Raw genomic sequence first — 19,964 nt, 5'->3', positions numbered from 1 at the left:
ATAGGTACGCCAAGCTTGTGGCATCATAGTCAAGAAGACCTGGAAGCTGTAAAGGTTGACAAATGTGCATCAACAAAGTTTTGAGCAAAAGGTGTGAATAGTTACGTAAATGTGATTTCACACTTTTGTATTTTTACTAATTGCAGAAATAAATAAATAAAAAACTTTTTTTCATGTTGTCATTATGGGGTTCTGTGAGTAGAATTTTGAGGAATTGGGCTGTAACTAAGACAGAAGTCAGACCACCAGAGCAAGAATTTTAGCTGAGGAAGCTTCTGCGATTTGAAGCGAAACGTCCTCGCGTCAAGCAACCCAGTCCAGTCGAAGATTCAAGCTTCTCTACCATCTCCTGGGATCTGAAGTGGACCTCCCACATAGACTCCATCAGGAAGAAGGCACAGCAGAGGATGTACTTCCTCAGACAGCTCAGGAAGTTCAACCTGCCCCAGGAACTGCTCATCATCTTCTGCACATCCATCATCCAGTCTGTCCTGTGCATCTCCATCTCTGTTTGGTTTCCATCTGCCTCCAAACATGACAGGCACAGACTTCAACCAGCCTGCCCTCCATCTAGGACTTATACCGGTCCAGAACCAAGAAGTGAGTTGGTTACATCTGTGCAGACCCCTCACACCCTGGACACACACTGTTTAAACTCCTTCCCTCTGTTTGACATTACAGAGCTCTGTACATCAAAACAACCAGACATAGTAGTAGTTTCTGTCCACAGGACATCACACTGATGAACAACTTAACCTGCCAAAAAACTCACTCATTCATCTACCTCATGTACAAATTTTGACTGTGAATTATTCAATGTTTAGTGTGTATTTATACATGCTCATGCAGAAAGAGTGCAGCACAACCCAAAGACAAATTCCTTGATTTCTTGTAGATACTTTTTGAATAAAGATGACTCTGATTCCAAGATGTAATCAAAGGGATCATTGATGTCATAATGAAAGAGATAAAAGGAAAATGCCAACAGAAGTGCGCGCTCTCTGAGTGGACTTCTCTTTGTTTAATTGATGGACACGTTGCACTGATTTGCCTAATTTGGGCACTGTACATAGGATGATTGATGTTGATGCCTGCGTTATTTGAATGCACTGAACAAAAGCGCACAAAGCCGGCTTGTCCACTAGCAGTTAAGTGGCAACACGGCAGCAGCTCAGCTGCAATGAAAACCTCAGAAGCCGGCGCTCGGTGGGGATGAGGGGCTTCTATTTTCCCCACCCACTCCAACCCATCCACGATGGACCTTTCTGCCTTTCAGGTGTCCACACTGGCAGCTGGTGACAGCTCACAAGTCAAACCCCCCCCCACTGTTGACTCGGAAACGATGGCGGATTGGTGCGGTGCAGGACGAGCAGCCCCAGCACTCCTGATCTGTAACTTGCGGCGATAATGAAGGTGAAAGAAAATCACCTTCCAGACAGCTGCAGCCCGGATAAGACAGCAGATAATTGGGGGGGCTGGCTGAATGAAAACACAGTGGAAATCTGGCCTTCCTCACAGTTTCTATTCACCAGCATCGGCACACTTTGCACGTGTTTATTGGCTATTTGCTCTCCAGCAGCTGTGCGCCATCAATAATCATTTTCACGCTGCAGAATGCAATTTAAATGTTGTTGAACGAGTTTTTGAAGACAGAAATAGCACTTCTGTTCCTCACGGCCACAGGAGTGGAGTTCACGTTTCAGATCTTTCCCAAAATATCCATGCAGTGATGACAGAAACCAACCCTCTGGCAACTTGGAACCAAATGAAACAGTTCCTCTGGAAAATGCTGCTTTGAAGCACTCAAAACACTCATTGAAGCACAAAATGATTCATTGTTTTGAAAAGTTTGAAACACGTGGGGGGTGACATGAAACATGCTTCCGAACTGGTTCATCGTTTCAAAGCACCCAAAAGTCTCTGTGAATCAGTTGCATCAATCAGTTTTATGAAGCAATTGGTTCGTTGAGTGCTTTGAGCACTTCAACACATTGAGTCAATGTGAAAGGAACTGTTTTCGTGGGAGTTTTGGAAATGGCTGATTCATAGAGTGGGTGCTTTAAAACAGTGATTCTTATAAAAAAAAAATAGTGCTTTCAATAGGAAGTGATTTCATCATGCACTTGTGTTTTGCTTTGGCAATTTGGTGACTGCAGAATGCACTGAGAGCGCAACAAATAGCCAATGATGAGCTTCTAATGCATATATACAGTCATTTAAAAAGTACTCACCCTCAGCACACAACCGAGCATCTGTCAAACCTACTATCACAGATTTATTTATTTTTATTTTTTTTTTTTTGGTCTATTGTGATTGATTTTGAGTGAAATCCACAAAAAAATAAACTCCTTATATTTTCCTGAAAAGGCGCTGTAGTGATGTCACAGCGTATTTCTGAAAGGTTAAAGGATTTTTAACTTAAAACAGGAAAATTGATGCACTTTGGAAAAAAAAAGACACAAGGACGGTGATTTAGGGTGCATACACTCCATTCTCATTTAGAACAACTGAGAAAAGGTGGAAGCACCAAGAAAAACAGAAATCTAACCTGGCACGGGTCCTAATGGGACAGCGTAGTGGAGTCTGTTTCCACACTATGGAAGTGGTAGATCATCCAGGTACTGTTTGACTACTGCTAAATTTTACAACATCCTACATATTGTGACATACTGCTTTTTGCCTACTACACTCCAGTAAATACACTCTATTATTGAGTGAAATCAGCTCTACCGTCTTGTCAAATCACATTTTTAAATTTCAATAAGAGTCATTCACAGCATGATAGAGTTGATTTTACCTTGTGATAGAGTTGATTTAGCACTGTGATAGAGTATATTTAACTCTGTTTGGATTGGGAACAAATGTTATCAGCGTATATTTTACTCTGCAAAATTTACTGTGTATTCTGCAGTCGTCATAGTTTATTACAGGGGTAGGCAACCTGTTCCAGAAAGAGCCATGAGGGTGCAGGTTTTCTTTGCAGCCACTGACTCCACCAGGTGATTTCACTGATTAACTGATTCCATCTGCTCAAAGTGATATTAATCAGTAAAATCACCTGGTGGAGTCAGTGGCTGCAAAGAAAACCTGCACCCTCATGGCTCTTTCTGGAACAGGTTGCCTACCCCTGGTTTATTACATTTGTTCAGTGAATCATTTTCTGAAGCAGCTGATTCATGTGGTTCAAGCTACCCCCCCCCCCCACCACCCCCAAAAAACCTTGTTTCAGGTTTTGCTGTGAAGTATTGGGGGGGTTTGGGGTTTATCCCCCCCCCCCCCCCCCCCCCCAAATACCCTTAGCTTCGCCTATGCTTCTTTTTTATCTGTGATGAAGAAAACCCAAAGAGGGAAAAAAAAAACAAAAAACAATCTGTCAACCTATTTTTGGCGCTTCCACTGTTGGCTGCACTTTTCCATCACAAAGTAAAAGATTTTTATTTATTTACTTATTTTAAGGCACATGACTGAGTCAAATCCACTCGTGATTTTACCTGCTGTGGGTATATTTCTAACTGAGAAGCATTTCCTGAGGGGGAGAAAAGAATTAGCGGTGTCGAAGCCAACGCGCCACCTGCGTAAAAATGTTCGCCGTCTCCACTTTTGCGCCTCGTGCGTGTCCCTCCTGACTTACCTCTCAGAGTTGTTCGGGTCCCGTCATGCTCGGCGGCGGCTCGCGGACGTTACATCACCGGCAGCGCCGAAGGGTTTTTTGGTTCCGCTGCGACGGACGCGGCGCCGCAGAGAAGTTGTGGCTGCGGAGCGCCGACAGCTGTGCGCAGCCGGTCCAGCTGTGCGCCGCAGACAGCAGCACTGCAGCTGCAGCGCCACAGTGCCGCCTATTGGTGGCGTCACGGCACCGCAGCGCCACGGACACTGCGCGTGCAGCTGCTGCGCGTCGTTTTTTCAAAGGGAGCCCTGATGGCCAGGGGCGTAAACAGAAATGTGTGAGACGGGGCAGCCCCCCCCCCCCACCACCACTAACACCACCACAACACAAACACACTGCAGCAGTTATTTCATCTGTACTGTGTATCTGTGATGCTGCGAGGTTGATTCACTGCTACATGCGTTTTGAAAGTCGTTTTTTTTTCAGTAGCAATTGTTTTATGGCAAAGGCTATGCGCCCAACCACTGGGCAGATAAATATAATGTCTTACCTTATTCGCCCAACCGTGATCATGTATTTGACACCACTTTTTTTTACACCACTTTTTAAGGCTCTATTGCACAGCATGCAAAAAAAACAAAACAAAAAAAAACACAGCAATGGATGAAAGCAGACAAACTTCATAAGTATTTTGAACGGAAGCCTGTTAACAGTGACAAAACAGTTTTTATGAACAAAATGCTGCTTGTTGCCTGTAAGATGGTGTTAGTTTGACACAGTTCCCTGGGTGTGATGAGCCAAACGGAACCGCTTTAGATCACAGCCCCTCCGCGGGTTGCAAACCCTCCCGCAGAAAATATCAGCCCTTTTTCCCCACGTTGAAACTGGAAGTGAACTTACAAGCGCGCTCATTGGTCGGTTGTGGTTGGGCGTATATGATCGCGTATTTACTTTATTGAACCAACGGTTGGCATATAACCACTCCATTGTTTTATTGAGTGTTTTCTCTGTTTTGAAGGGCTGGGGGGGGGGGGGTGGCACATTAAATAATTTTGCTGAATGAACTTCATTTTTGTAGTCAAATTTTCTGATGCAAATACATATTGAGAATTTTTGGTGTTTTGAAATTATTTATCTCAAGCAACGGCTTTGTTTTTGAGTGAACTGTTTTGTGACACAATTAAATGTTTGAAATTTTATTTAAATACAAAGTCATTTTTTTCCAGAGGCAATTTGCTTTATTGCATTTTTCATGGTTGGATTGTTATTTTTTATTTATTTATTTTTTTTATTTATTTATTGGAATTTGAATTTGAATTTTTTTTATCATTTTTTTTATTTATTTATTTTTTTTATTTATTTATTGGAATTTGAATTTGAATTTTTTTTATCAACTGCTTTGTCTACTTTAACATTGTAAAATTAGTCTTCTGAATCAATTATTTCACCTCTGTTGAGTGTTTGTACACAGTGAAATGTTTTATTGAGCTTTCCTGGTGTTTTGAAATCAGGTTTGTTCTGAAGCAACTGTTTAATCTTCATTGTGTGTTCCCGGTGTTTTGGATCAGTGCATCATTTTCTAAAGCAATTGTCATTTTAATTTAGTCTTATAGTGCTTCTCAGTCAGTGACGGCCCTACCTAATTTGGGGCTCAAGCCCCCCCCCCCCCCCCCCCACACACACACACACACACTCACACTCATGTACAGTTACAGAAAATTCCACCCACATTTACATTCACACTCACACAATAAACTTAATCAATCTGTATTTTTTAATAGAATAAAATGTCAAACAAGTCAATATCTGAAAAGAGAAGTATGTGACATTAGGTGGCGCTGGCACCGTAGCAGATTTCAGGCGGTTAATGATGTGTGTAAATGGTAAAACTATAAACACAGACAACATGAACTGTAACACAAATAAATATGTTATAGCATTTGTAGCTATTACAAACAGGGAAAACGTTAGCTTTGCTTGCGACATTTCAATAAAACTTTAAACAGCTGCTGACATTGACGATTAATATATGTCAAAATGACGGGGAGAAACTCCGCTCAAATCCTTTACCAATTACTCCCACCCCTGTTTAGGCGAACCTCACCCCAAAACACTTTAGGAATTAGCAAACCACAGATGAAGGAATGCTAACACTGCTAACTACCAGATGCAGTGCAACGGAAAAAATAATAATTCATCATACTATTTATACTGTACCTCTGTTTTAGTCCCGTTTCCCCTTTTTTTCTTCTTTCCTCCCCTGGGCATCAGACAGTTTGGGCTGTTTGACATTGTTGTGAAATCACGTAAATCGCAACCTGATACCCCGACAGTTTGGGCAATTTTGACGTTGTTATGCCCCAATGATGTATTGACCCAAAAGGGCTCATCAGATACTTTTCGTGGGGGGGGGGGGACTAGAACTAAGAAACTAGGAAACTATTATCATCATTATTATTTAATAGGCTTTGCTACACAGTTAAATCAATATGGGCTTATATTTATTTTATATTAAAAGATAAATAGTATTAACTCCTTTTTGCATAAGCATAGTTAAAATTGACTTTTTTTTTTTTTTTACCTTTATTTGTGGCACCCCCTGGATGGATGGCACCCTTAGCAATTGCCTATGCTGCCTATAGGCTGGGTCGGCCCTGCTTTCAGTGTGTCAAAATAGTAAACTGTTTTCAAAAACATTTATATCACTATATTCCAAGTAGTTAGTTATTTATTTTTGAATATGTTGACCACACAAAACTAAAACATGTTTTCAAAGAACTGCTCCAGTTTCATTGTGTCTCTTCAGCAGTTTTGAATCAGTTGTTGATTTCAGAATCAGAATCGAATTTATTGCCAAGTAAGTTCTCACATACAAGGAATTTGATTTGGTGTCATTGGTGCATAAATAACAACAAAAGAATAATACTTCTGACATACTTCTGTAAGAAGTAATAGGTGCATCAACAACAATAAAAGGAAAAGGGAAAAAATGAGTATTTAAAATGTATCCTGGTATTTCAAGAGGGTGGATAATCCAGTCATAAATGACAATAAAAATACATTATAATGAACTCTAAGCTGTATTTATTTATGACATAACGGATAAAATGTTGTACTCTGCACATGATTGACATTCTGCTGGTTAATTTAAGTACTGCCCACCCTGGTCGATGTATTTATTTATTTTAATTTATGCCACCGAAAAGGTGGACGTTTGCCAGGCATAATTTTACCCTGTGATCTGAAGTTACGTGTTGTTGCTGATAGGTGGCGCCTTTACAGCGCTCTGTAGCAGCGCCACATGATCACAAAAACACTGATATTATAATTTCCGACTGTCATTGAAGGCAGCATTGTTCTCCCGCCCACAAGGAAGACGCACAAACCCGGAAGAAGCCTCAGTAAGTTTGTTTTGTTTTTTAATTGTTCTGAAATAAAAGCAGCACTTTTAGTTATTTGGTGTTTGTATTTTGATGGTATTATCTCACCCATATTGGCCTCTCTTCATTGGCTTCCTGTTAACTCTAGAATAGAATTTAAAAATTTTCTTCTTACTTATAAGGTTTTGAATAATCAGGTCCCATCTTATCTTAGGGACCTCGTAGTACCATATCACCCCAATAGAGCGCTTCGCTCTCAGACTGCAGGCTTACTTGTAGTTCCTAGGGTTTGTAAGAGTAGAATGGGAGGCAGAGCCTTCAGCTTTCGGGCTCCTCTCCTGTGGAACCAGCTCCCAATTCAGATCAGGGAGACAGACACCCTCTCTACTTTTAAGATTAGGCTTAAAACTTTCCTTTTTGCTAAAGCTTATAGTTAGGGCTGGATCAGGTGACCCTGAACCATCCCTTAGTTATGCTGCTATAGACGTAGACTGCTGGGGGGTTCCCATGATGCACTGTTTCTTTCTCTTTTGCTCTGTATGCACCACTCTGCATTTAATCAGTCAGTAACGGTTACTTTTTTAGACCAAGCAGAGGGGAAAAAATATGGACTCACTCAATTCTGAGGAATAAATTATGGAATCACCCTGTAAATTTTCATTCCCAAAACTAACACCTGCATCAAATCAGATCTGCTCGTTAGTCTGCATCTAAAAAGGAGTGATCACACCTTGGAGAGCTGTTGCACCAAGTGGACTGACATGAATCATGGCTCCAACACGAGAGATGTCAATTGAAACAATGGAGAGGATTATCAAACTCTTAAAAGAGGGTAAATCATCACGCAATGTTGCAAAAGATGTTGGTTGTTCACAGTCAGCTGTGTCTAAACTCTGGACCAAATACAAACATGGGAAGGTTGTTAAAGGCAAACATACTGGTAGACCAAGGAAGACATCAAAGCGTCAAGACAGAAAACTTAAAGCAATATGTCTCAAAAATCGAAAATGCACAACAGAACAAATGAGGAACGAATGGGAGGAAACTGGAGTCAACGTCTGTGACCGAACTGTAAGAAACCGCCTAAAGGAAATGGGATTTACATACAGAAAAGCGAAATGAAAGCCATCAACACCTAAACAGAAAAAAACAAGGTTACAGTGGGCTAAGGAAAAGCAATCGTGGACTGTGGATGACTGGATGAAAGTCATATTCAGTGATGAATCTCAAATCTGCATTGGGCAAGGTGATGATGCTGGAACTTTTGTTTGGTGCCGTTCCAATGAGATTTATAAAGATGACTGCCTAAAGAGAACATGTAAATTTCCACAGTCATTGATGATATGGGGCTGCATGTCAGGTAAAGGCACTGGGGAGATGGCTGTCATTACATCATCAATAAATGCACAAGTTTACGTTGATATTTTGGACACTTTTCTTATCCCATCAATTGGAAGGATGTTTGGGGATGATGAAATCATTTTTCAAGATGATAATGCATCTTGCCATAGAGCAAAAACTGTGAAAACATTCCTTGCAAAAAGACACATAGGGTCAATGTCATGGCCTGCAAATAGTCCGGATCTTAATCCAGTTGAAAATCTTTGGTGGAAGTTGAAGAAAATGGTCCATGACCAGGCTCCAACCTGCAAAGCTGATCTGGCAACAGCAATCAGAGAAAGTTGGAGCCAGATTGATGAAGAGTACTGTTTGTCACTCATTAAGTCCATGTCTTAGAGACTGCAAGCTGTTATAAAAGCCAGAGGTGGTGCAACAAAATACTAGTGATGTGTTGGAGCGTTCTTTTGTTTTTCATGATTCCATAATTTTTTCCTCAGAATTGAGTGATTCCATATTTTTTTCCCTGTGCTTGGTCTAAAAAAAGTAACCGTTACTGACTGCCACAATTTTTGTTTCCTGATTTCTTATAGTGTTTCTTAAAGCCAGAAAGTTGCCATTTGAAATGACTTTAGTTTTGTGTCATGTCTGTGATCTGCTTTTTTTCTACAAAATTAAACAACTGAATAAACATCCTCCGAGGCCGGTGATTCCATCATTTTTGCCAGGGGTTGTATATCTGGATTGTCAATCAATCAAGACATTTGAAGACGTCAACTTGGGCTCTGGAAAATACTGATTGATATTTTTCTGCCATTTTCTGGACCAAAAATTAAATGAATAATTGGTTTGTTATTTGATTAGGAAAATAATAATGTGTTGCAGCCTGTGTAATAATATATATATAAGCAGGGGAGATCTGGACCATTGAAACACTGAACCAGTTGGAACAATACAGATCCAACTAATCAGGGATTAGTTTAGTTATTCCAGTTGCCTTTCCAGTTTTGTTGTTCTTTGGAGTCTCCCTTCTTAAATCACCGTATTTACAGGAAGTGGGAAGAGTGATCTGAATTCCTGCGCGTTGAATCAGAATGGACAGTGGGGAGGTGGGCATGTGGCTGGAGGACTGTGTCAATGCAGCAGCCACTCAACAGGACAAGGCACCGACTGAGGAGGACCGACTGAACTACTGCAAGCATACAGGTCAGACACCGTGTGGCGCTGTTTCATTAATTTTCATTTTAGAGCAAGTTTTATTGAGGGGGTTGGGGGGCTGAGGATTTGAGTCATCTGTACAATCCGTCATACATTTGAGTGGGTTTAATTTTAGCCTGTTATTTGCACTGGTATCTATCCTATCACCCTTGAGCTACCTGCTCAAGGAGACAGGACTTGGACTTATAATATATTGGGCTTATGTAATATGTAGACCTGGGTTTAGTTCCCTCCCGGTCACGCTACTTGACCTGGAATCTTACCCGGCATTGTCCCAGTCCACCTAGCTGGAACTTTGTACCAGCCTTGGTTGGAGAAGTAATCTGTGATAGACTGGTGTCCCAACCAGGGGGAAATGGTCGACTCTCAACTCCTTCAAGCTACAGAATCCAGAGATAATCATTGGCACCAATGGGTTTTCTTCATCTTTTTAATGGTGCCACCTGGGTCAGTGATGTACATGTTTGTAAAACTAGCATATTTGGTAACTCTAGCCACCCCCACCCCCCATTACCACCACCACAATTTCACATGTAAAATGTTGACCTCCAAAAAATAACTAACTTGATCCTTATCAGTGCTCTGTTCCATCTTAAGATGCTGAAGCACTTCTACAGCACATGATATTCTGGAATGATGCATACTTTATATTACAGGAAGTAGCGTGAAATCCTGAAATGAAGAATTGACATTATTTTGGCCAAATGTAATCTTGCTGTCCAGTATCATGATTTCTGACTTCTGTGTCATGACTTCTGCAAGTGAGTCTGAGTTAGAGTTTGGTTAAATGTAATTCCACTCCTGACGGTTTTCTCTAGACTCTCTGTCTGCAGAGCTGGCCTCTCTCCTGCAGGAGGCGATGGAGATGAAGTGGCCTTTTGTTCCTGAGAAGTGGCAGTATAAGGAATCAGTCAGTGCCAAGGACAAAACCAACCTCAGTGACCTCATTAGCAAACACCTACCTCAGCTCCTGGTACTAAACCCATACCTGCTGTAATTTCCTACAGTTGAAACGGTTATGGCGTGACTAAATTTGAAAATGTTTTAATGTGCCGTAGTCATTCTTGTAATGTGTTTGTTGTGTTGCCAGGCTCTTCTGAAGGCATCCATTATGGCTCAGGAAGCACGCCGGGCTCTGGCAGTGGTCTTCCTTGTGGACCGCTTCCTTTACTGGATAGATGAGTCCAGCCGGCTGCTCAAGATCACCAAGCTGGTCCACAAACACCAACGTGATGCTCCTGTAGCCCCGCAACTTGTCATACGACAGGCCAGGGTCTACCTAAACTCTGGTATGAGGTGTTGTTGATTTTCACGAAGGGTTTGCCATAGTAATGTGTGTAAATTTCATAAACCCATGATGACGCTTTTGTATGGCACCTTGGGGTAGAAAAGTAAATTTGTCGCCCCTTTTGCATCTAAGGAACCTAAAACAGTTGCTTTGGTTTAGGTTTTGAGGCAGGGGGGTGATATCTGCTAACATAAGCAACAGGTTGTGGTCGAGTCCCACAGCTGCCTATTCTTGAGGTTCTTGAAATGGAGCAATATCTCCACCTGGTGGACATTTACTATTAACGCAGGCACAAGAATGTTCCACCAAGAGTTTGAGCCTTTAAAACCCAAAGAACATCTTCATCCATACTTGGTGGATAAACTCAGTGGATCGTTTTATCGCAACACAAGTCACGTCAATGTCAAGTCAGAGGTCAACTCAAACACCTACTTTCCAATAACCATATTTTCAAAATGCAAAGCGCTTTGCAAGAACTCATTGGACCATCCTCTTGCAACACTGGTCATGTAATTATCAGGTTAAAGTTCAAGGCCAAATCAGAGGTCATTGTCTGATTTGTGGGGCCATTTCTTAAAAAGGCAAATAGTACTTTCAACCAAACTTGGCAGTTAAACTCACTAGACCATCTTCTCACAACACAAACATGTCAAGATCAGAGGTCAAACTCGACTGTCTGTGGCAAAATACTCATTATGATGCACGTCTTTTTGGTGGCTTGGTTCAGTTGTGTGCAAATTGAAAGTGCAAAACTCATCATTATCTTTCCTACAGGGAAATTGCAAAAGGCAGAATACATACTGAGCAGCCTGATTAACAACAGCGGTGCCACAGGTCGGATCTACTGCTTTTGCTGTTTCACTGATGGATTATGTTCTCCGTTCTGAACAAGCCTGAAACCTTTTTTTTTTTACATGCAGGTTGTTGGGTGTACCACTCCAAAAGTGACAGAGCTCTCGTGCAGGCTGTTAGTGTGCAAGTACGTGGAATGATTTTGCAAAAGTTAGGTGAGATCATTATATTCTGAATGAGAACAAATAATTCCACTAATCGGTTATCACGACAACTCCGGGGTTTCATTTGTCTTAATTTTGCGTGCTTTGTTTTAGGTTTGTGGCTTCAAGCTGCAGAACTGATCTGGGCTTCTCTGGTTGGCTTCTACGCCCTCCCCAAACCCGATAAAAAGGTAGGACAGACGCCACCTTGTTACTGTTATAACGGTGGCAACATTATCAGCCTGTAAATACTTTGCACTCAGCTATAAACCTTTGCTCTATGTATCGTCAGGGAATTGGAACTTCGCTCGGTTTACTGGCGAACATATTGGTATCTATGAATGATAAGGACTTCCATGCTTTAAATGCTAATCCAGATGTTGATCTGGTAAGTCGATCAGTTGTTTAAACATTTATGCAAATTATTGTCCCATTTGCTTTGAAATGTTTTACATAAGATAGGATGGAACCATAAAAGGTAGGGTGGCCCAGGAAAGGTGCACCGCAGTATGATGTAACTCTGGGCAAAGTTGGAATGGACTCATAGATTTTCAGAAGAAGGGGTTTGAAGCTCAAATGGGGTGGCTCAAGATGTTGCCATCTTGATCATGTTTAATTTTGCCGAACACCCGACCAACACACCTGGGTGGGACACGTCCCCCATCTTCAAGTTCCCAAACACGCTAAGGCTTACAAGCTAATTTGCATGGTAGTTTAACACCTTTTTTTCCTTTTCATAAAAGGTGGATGAGAGCAGGTATAACAATGTACGACTGGCATATTGCCTAAGTAACAGTTGTACCATTAGTGGACCTAATGTCACCAAGGTACTAATACCTGCTAGCAGTGTTAACGTGGAAATCCTGGAGCCCAAACCTCACAGACAATTAAGCCCACAAACAAGCCATGTTATCTCAGATATTTGTAATGAAATGCTCAGAAAGGACAAATGCGGTTGGCCCACAGCTGATAGCGCCCAGTGTTAGCTAAACCCTGGAGTCTGGTGGGATTCCTCTCGCTAATGCACAGTTGTCATTCAGCGCAACTACAAACCTAATTAATCACAAATTTATGGCTTAAAATATCTTAAACTGATGAGTTGTGTGTGTGTGTGTGTGTGTGTGTGTGTATATATATATGTAAATTTCACCCCATGCAGTCGTCATGAATGGGGTAGCTCTAGAGACCAGAATCTTTTTTTTTTTTTTTTTTTTTTTTTTTAATACCAGGCTGTAAACATGTTTTTCTGCTCTAAAGTTAGGGAATTTAACATGGGGGTTCAATGGGAAGTGATTTAGTTTTGGAAACAGCCTCAAGTGGCCATTCAAGGACCCCAAGTTGGGTCTTTGTGCAATCCATCCTCAACTCTTGATATTGAATACTGAATAATTCTTTCCTTGCTCAGCATGGCAATTGTACGCCAAAGCACCTCGAGCCAGCACCAGGCTGCATGGTGCTCCTGGAGTTTTGGTCTTGTTCAAAACTGGTCTGACCTTCCCCATCTTGTGCTGATCTCTGCGCTGAAATCAGCCCAGTGTTTAAGTTGCTGCATTATTAATTATAGTCTGGGTCTCTTGACTTTTTCTTTATTTGTTTATTGTGGTGCAGTCTCTGCTCGTGGACAGAAGTCATCGTCTCCTTTCTGCGGCTGAGGCAGCTAAGCTGGCGGTGGTGTACAGCCAGTATGCGTCGCTTTACGTTTTGACCAATGTGGTGAGGTGACACAGTTATTTGGCTCAATTTCACAATGAGACTAGAAGAAAAGAAAACAGCAGAAATAGTCAGTGGGAGGACAAATCACTTTTAATTATTCATCTTCCTCTCTTTAGGCAACTCAAGGGACCTGTTTGTTGTCACACAGTTTGTCAGCAGACTGCCCTCCCCCTCAAAGGCAGTCCTTCCTCCTTCAGGCCAAAGAGGCATTTGAAATTGGCCTCCTCACCAAAGCAGAGGGCGAGCTGGTCACCAGCATACAGGAGCTCCATACTTTCCTTAAGGCTGCTTATTCCCTGACCGTCACTCATAAGTGGTTGGGCACACCGGCTGACGTTTTGTCGCAGGTGACACAAGCTTGCCAGAAAGCTCTTGCCTGTTTTTACGATTACTGTAATGCCAAAAACCAAGACAAGGATGGCCTGTGTTCTAAAATCATGCGTCTGATTGCACAAGTTAAGCTGCTGCTGCGAGTGGAACCTTTCCTTAATTCCGACAAGGGGTCTTTTATTCCGGACAGCTACAGAAACATCGCAGACCGATCCATACATTTCACTCTGGAAAGTTTCTCAAAGGTGATGCAGAGATTCCAGACATATCACGAGTCACTGTGCAAGACCACCAACGCGAGCTGTAAAGGCAGTAATGAGAAGACCAACGGGCCCAGGCTGTGTATAACTGCACTAGGAACAACTTTTGATACACTCATCACAGACTGTAGCACTGAACCTTGCAACATTTCAAAGGAGACGGATCTACTGAGACTAGGACAGCCCAAGCGGGGAATTGCTAATGCCGCTGCTGCGCATCCTTCTCGGACATCTAAATCGTGCACCTCTGTTGGAAGTGCCCATAGCCTGAGCTCTTCATGGCAGACATTCCACTGGAGTAGTTCTGGTTCACCTCAGCTTAGTGGCAACAGTTATACGGGAAGCAGTATTTCTGCCTTTGAACAACCAAATGCAAGTAACCAAAGCTGTCCTACCACGGAGAATGATGACGACCAGTCGAACAACATGATTGCATTAACAAATGCAGACTTACTGAGGTATGACCCGGTCAGTATCACGACTGTACCACATTCTTTCTTGAGAGCAAAGAAGACGGAAGTATCAGAAGCTGCCGTAGAGACACTAAACACCGAGGAAGATGGGATCCCAAAGAAGATGGAAGTACCAAAAGCTGCCGTAGAGACACTAAACACCGAAGAAGATGGGATCCCAAAGAAGATGGAAGTACCAGAAGCTGCTGTAGAGACACTAAACACCGAGGAAGATGGGATTCCAAAGAAGATGGAAGTACCAGAAGCTGCCGTAGAGACACTAAACACCGAGGAAGATGGGATCCCAAAGAAGATGGAAGTACCAGAAGCTGCCGTAGAGACACTAAACACCGAGGAAGATGGGATCCCAAAGAAGATGGAAGTACCAGAAGCTGCCGTAGAGACACTAAACACCGAGGAAGATGGGATCCCAAAGAAGATGGAAGTACCAGAAGCTGCCGTAGAGACACTAAACACCGAGGAAGATGGGATCGCTGATCTTGTTTGTGCCAAATCAAAACCATCTCCTTTTGGGGAATCGTTGCACTCACTGTCTCAGCTTACACTTAGAACATCTTCAAGTTCGCTCAGCGATAGTTTTAGTTCCCAGTCGTCATGGGAAAAATTCTCATCTGACCTTAATTTCCCCACAAGTAGAAGCCCTCAGCCACCTAACCTATCAAAAGTGCAAACTGGACAAAATAAGAATTCATCAGACTCTGATGGCAGTTTCTGTCTGTTGGAGACTGATCCTTCTGAGACAGATGATTCCCCAGTAGTCAATGCAATTCCTATAAAGTCTTCTCCTGAGACGTCTTACTCAAACCCACACCCAAACCTTGAGAAATGTACCCCGGAGCAGTACGCCTCCACTGATGCATCAACACAAAGCTCATTTGAGAACCTTGATATGAATCATGGTCGATACCCCAACACCGAATCCGACAATACTGACAAAGATAATATCCTTCAAAAAAAGAATCCATTGTGCTACAGCTGCCAACACCACAGCGGTGTAGCTCAATTCCAACCTGAGCGACAGTACTTTCTGTCACAGGAGGATTACCGTGCTCTCCTAGCAGGTGTTTGCCATGAATGTCTGCTGAGAAGGTTGCAGAGCAACGAGACAAAGTTCAGACTCAAGGAACACAAAATTTCTTACTGTAAGTTCTTTGACAGATGTTTGCTGGACTGCACCAAACCAGAGCAAACATATTGTGTTTGCAACTTTTCACCAGAGAGAATGCAGTTTGACTGAGTTAATCTGTTTGTCATTTCTTCCAGGTGCTCTTCATTTGAAGTTCTCCAAGGCCACGGGCCTGTGGACAGCTAGAGAGACATGTGTTTACATTGGCAAGTCAATGAAGAAGAAGGGTGCACAGAGAGAAGCAATATGGGTCCAGTTTCTACACCAGGAGGAACGGTTAAGCAGGTAAGCAGAACTTCAAGAGTTGTATTTTTATTGAGGTGCAAAACCCAGCACAAGTCTCAAGAAGTTGTGTTCCTTTTTCTGAAATCCCCTTTGAGCATCTTTTTGGTATTTTCATGGTGGCACAGATTGTGAAAATAGGAAGGTTTAAGCAGAAATTGAGGAATTGAGAATTAAATGGAGAAGAAAATTGACTCACATCCCCATTATGTGTTTGTTTATGTCCTTAGTTATGTGGGGAAAGATTACAAGAAGCCAAAGGAGATCCAGTTTCACCTGAAAGATGTGGAGCGACAGATGACAGCCCAGTACTATGTGACTGAATTCAATAAGAGTCTGTACGACAAGGAAGTCATGGCTCAGATATTTTTTATTCCCTCAGAGGCACTACTGGTAAGAATACAGTCCAAAGACAGAATCCTCATAACCCATAATGAAGAGATCAAGTTCCCATTAAGGCTGGGCGATAGGGCAAAAAATGTTATCACTGTATTTTTTATTTCTGACCCCAGATTGATTGATTGATTGATATCAATATTTATGACAATGTATTATTCAATAATGCTGCCAGTTTGAAGAGTATCCTGATCATGTCTGAATCCTTAAATGTAGAGGGCCACTGAGCTTTTTAAGATTTAAGGCATAAAAAGAATTTTCACTGGCACCACTATAATTTTATTTATTAGCCTTTAAGTGGGGGATTCATAATATGACATGACCAATACGATCAAAATTCACAGAAAAAAATAAAAATAAAAAGTTCCCCTGAGGGGTAATTATAAAATAAATCCCACAAAACAACGCATTGTTACATATTATTATTATTATTATTATTATTATTATTATTTTATTTTTATTTTTTCCTCTTTATATGCGGGACTGTAACTTCAGTTTACAAAGTGGCGAAATGGGAGATATTGACTCACTCAATGCCATTGGCTCTTAAACGCGTCTTTTCCGATAGTAACGCTCCACGCCAAAGACGCGTCATCGAGCCAATTACGTTTTTTTTATGGGGGGGGGGGGGTAAATCAGCTGATCTAGCTTGTGTAAAAAAAATTAGAGTTGTAATCACAAGGGAACCCATTCTGTGGGTGGTAGCAGTGTGAGTGTGGATATGTGTAAAGACGCACCGCCGAGAGAAGAGACAGACGGAGTCCCTCCCCTGACGGTTCGGATTGGTGCCGGAAGAGTTGACTTAATGTGTACTCATCGGACGGTTTTTGGTGCATTATACAACAGGATCACTTTTCATAATGTTTAAGATGTCACTGAAGCAAAAACAATTAGAATCAAAGACATTTTCTGCTTGAAAAGCCAATTTTATCAGTTTTGTCAGAAATCAGCATTTTTAGTGATACCCACCCATGTTCTGCAGACAATTACTAGAATGGAAAGAGGTACAAACAAACGTTTTTTTTTTTGTTTTTTTTTCTAATGATAAAGGAAAGTCTGAAGTTTCTTTTGGTATGTTTGTTGTTGACATGGACATAGAAGTCAATTTTCTATGGGTCTTGAAAAACACTCAAATGCTGAAAAAATCCTGGCACTGGGATGTTCTGAACTTTGAAAATGGCTGGCACTCAATGAGTTAATGGTCCAGACCACACCTGCCCCGTGAAAAAGACACGTTAGTGAGGAACAAAAAAAAACTGTCTGGTGTTTCTTGCCCGCAACAATTGACAAGAGTCCCGGTGTCACCGACTGAACGGTCCCCTTAAAAATCGGTCTGCCCTGCCGTCACTGCACATGCGTCATTTCAGAGCGTCAGCATTGTCATGTCTAAGCGTCAGCTGCGATCCACGGATTACCACCTCGTTTCTGCTTAAAACTGCATTCCAGTTATCATCTATCTATTGTACAACAATCATTTCCACATAAATTCAGCCTTATTTCATAATAAAAGACGCTGGACCGATCGGAGCACAGCAGCTGCACGGCAGACGTCTGACGGAAGTGTCTGAGGCTGTTTGTGGAAATAAAGTCAAGCAAATTGACAGATTTTATTTCGAGGCCTCGAAAACACACGTAAAGTCAATATCGGAACAGCTGGATATTGAATAAATGTGTGGCCAGAGCATTTCTGAGGGTGCTGTTTTGTACATTCAGAGAAAGGCAGCGCTGCTGCACACAGTCACGTACACATGAAACTTCAATTTTCCCATGAAAACTCTCACTGAATAATGAATGTTATCACAGCTTCTGCTCGGAAGGAAAGGAGTATTGTTAAGCAGAGACAGTGATGCAGCTGCAGCTGTCCAGCACATTAGGCTAAGGTTACCTTAAGATGGGCTTACACTGTGCGAATTTTGGCCCTTTTTCAGCCGATTTTTGTTTTGTTCTGGCTTAATCAGGCCACTAGATAAAGTAGAGAACCTACCCTTCCACCACATGTATTGGTGTCATAATTTCACTAAAGAGTTTGTATTGTTGCCGTTTTAAGAATTTGGGTTCAGTTCAAAGCAGGTTTTCAATATAATTAATGTCCCTTGTTCACCTGTACTTGTAAACAGCTCTTGAACGGTGACGAAATCATGGGATGCATAACGGTGGAACCCTACATGCTTGGAGAGTTTGTCAAACTGACCAACAACACCACTAAAAAGGACCAGCGTTATGAAATGACAAAATATGGCATTGCCTTTGGCCACTTCACCTACCTGTTTTCTGGCTGCCAGGAAGTTGTGGTTGATCTGCAAGGTGTGTATGTGCTCAGTACTATACGGATGGACTCCAATTTCCGACTTAAGAATACACGATTTATCAGTATTCAGTTGGAAAATGTTCGCATGGAAGGTACAAGTTCATTCTGAAGGTGTGGCTGAACGGTAAGATCATTGACGCTTAGGAAAGTTGAAATTATTCCCAATAATAAATATGTGCAAGGAATAATTTCCTATGTTAGGCCTCATCAGGAGCTCAAACTGAGATTAGTAAGTCCCTTCAGCTACACCCTTGTTTTATTTCACTCAGGGTCGCAACAGCAGATTTGAGGTGTATCTGTATGTTGAATTGGTACAAGTTTTAGTTTGGATGCTCTTTGTGACGCAACTTCACATTATATGGAGAAAGAGGCTAAAACTGAGATTACCAGGCCCATTTGAATTCTTTAAATATGAATGAAGCGTTGCCTTTTGGGGATCAGCTTTTATTTCCCTTTGGGTAGCATCCTGACTACATATCAGAAAGTTATGGGAAAAAAAATTATGAATATTTTTCTTTGGTTTTGCTCCTCTGAAATGAGTGACTAGATTTTAGTTGATGTCCAGTGGCAGTTTCTAGAAGACTACATGATGCCACAGACAGGCGTCATCACGAAGGTATTGAATTGTTCCTTTGTCAGTGCCCTGTTTACAATACTAGACCCAGGAAAATAGGAGCAGAAGAATTTGTCCTATTTTGACCTATGACAATACCGGTTTGGACTTTTTAAATTCCACCATTTTCATGCTCAACCATTAGCGTAATACTCAATGACGACCTTTGACGTAAACATTTGTGGGTGTATCACTGTCCCGATGTCGAGGGACGCATCCGGGAAGGAATTTGGTTTGACTGATACTGGCATCGCTAGCAGATTAGAAGAGTTGACTTAATGTGTACTCATGATTAAATTGATGCCAAGTTGTAAGGTATTAGCTAATGTTAAGTCAATTCAACAGGAGTAAAAGTCTCCAATTTGATGCTCTTATTCTGGTGAGTTTGTTTGAAGCTGTGAAAGCTTCATTATCTCCTTTTCTTGTTTGTTTGTTTGTTTGTAGGATGGGTAACAGCCAATGGCAAAGGGTTGACCTACTTGACTGATCCACAGATCCACTCCAAAAAAACTCCCAAAGACCGGTCCAACTTTGCGGACAGGGGCATAAGGGACTTTGTAGACAAGCAACACGGACCAGAATGCAACAGCATCTGTCAGCTGCTCAACCTGCCTCCGGTGACCAGATAACCACGTTC

The 19,964-nt window shown here is 41.8% G+C and overlaps 2 protein-coding genes across 5 annotated transcripts in view; one reads left to right on the top strand and one right to left on the bottom strand.

Annotated features, from left to right (window-relative positions):
* The window catches only part of LOC117504709 (RAS guanyl-releasing protein 2-like), a 67,017-nt gene extending 63,170 nt beyond the window's left edge, over positions 1–3,847 (bottom strand). For 2 of the 3 annotated variants that reach the window (XM_034164207.1, XM_034164204.1), the window contains exon 1: positions 3,632–3,847. The gene's annotated coding sequence lies outside the window, so the exon portion shown is untranslated. The remainder of the gene's footprint in view (positions 1–3,631) is intronic. The other variant, XM_034164205.1, reaches the window with a different exon arrangement.
* Positions 3,848–6,990: 3,143 nt separating this feature from the next.
* On the top strand, positions 6,991–19,964 carry alpk1 (alpha-kinase 1). 2 transcript variants are annotated; one of them, XM_034164254.1, is made up of 14 exons: positions 6,991–7,008; positions 9,378–9,531; positions 10,362–10,516; positions 10,634–10,832; positions 11,606–11,665; positions 11,752–11,838; positions 11,941–12,017; positions 12,119–12,214; positions 13,435–13,539; positions 13,656–15,744; positions 15,866–16,013; positions 16,241–16,403; positions 18,524–18,710; positions 19,772–19,964. In XM_034164254.1, the coding sequence occupies exons 2-14, from the start codon at positions 9,420–9,422 to the stop codon at positions 19,954–19,956; spliced, it is 3,663 nt and encodes a 1,220-aa protein (XP_034020145.1). In that variant the 5' UTR covers positions 6,991–7,008; positions 9,378–9,419; the 3' UTR covers positions 19,957–19,964. The 2 variants fall into 2 exon arrangements, with proteins under 2 accessions (XP_034020145.1, XP_034020146.1); XM_034164255.1 differs by lacking the exon at positions 6,991–7,008 and having other exon boundaries at positions 9,361–9,531.

The sequence above is a fragment of the Thalassophryne amazonica genome, chromosome 23 (genome assembly GCF_902500255.1).
Source record: "Thalassophryne amazonica chromosome 23, fThaAma1.1, whole genome shotgun sequence".
Taxonomy (NCBI): domain Eukaryota; kingdom Metazoa; phylum Chordata; class Actinopteri; order Batrachoidiformes; family Batrachoididae; genus Thalassophryne; species Thalassophryne amazonica.
Note: the sequence above shows the minus strand (reverse complement) of the source record. Positions and strands in the feature narration are given on the sequence as shown.

Bases quoted from the DNA above. Each gene is read 5' to 3' on its own strand.
- alpk1 (XM_034164254.1), top strand. From the start codon at position 9,420: ATGGACAGTGGGGAGGTGGGCATGTGGCTGGAGGACTGTGTCAATGCA. The intron at 11,666-11,751 runs GTCGGATCTACT...TTTTACATGCAG, and splicing joins TAACAACAGCGGTGCCACAG to GTTGTTGGGTGTACCACTCC. The intron at 13,540-13,655 runs GTGAGGTGACAC...TCCTCTCTTTAG, and splicing joins TTTACGTTTTGACCAATGTG to GCAACTCAAGGGACCTGTTT.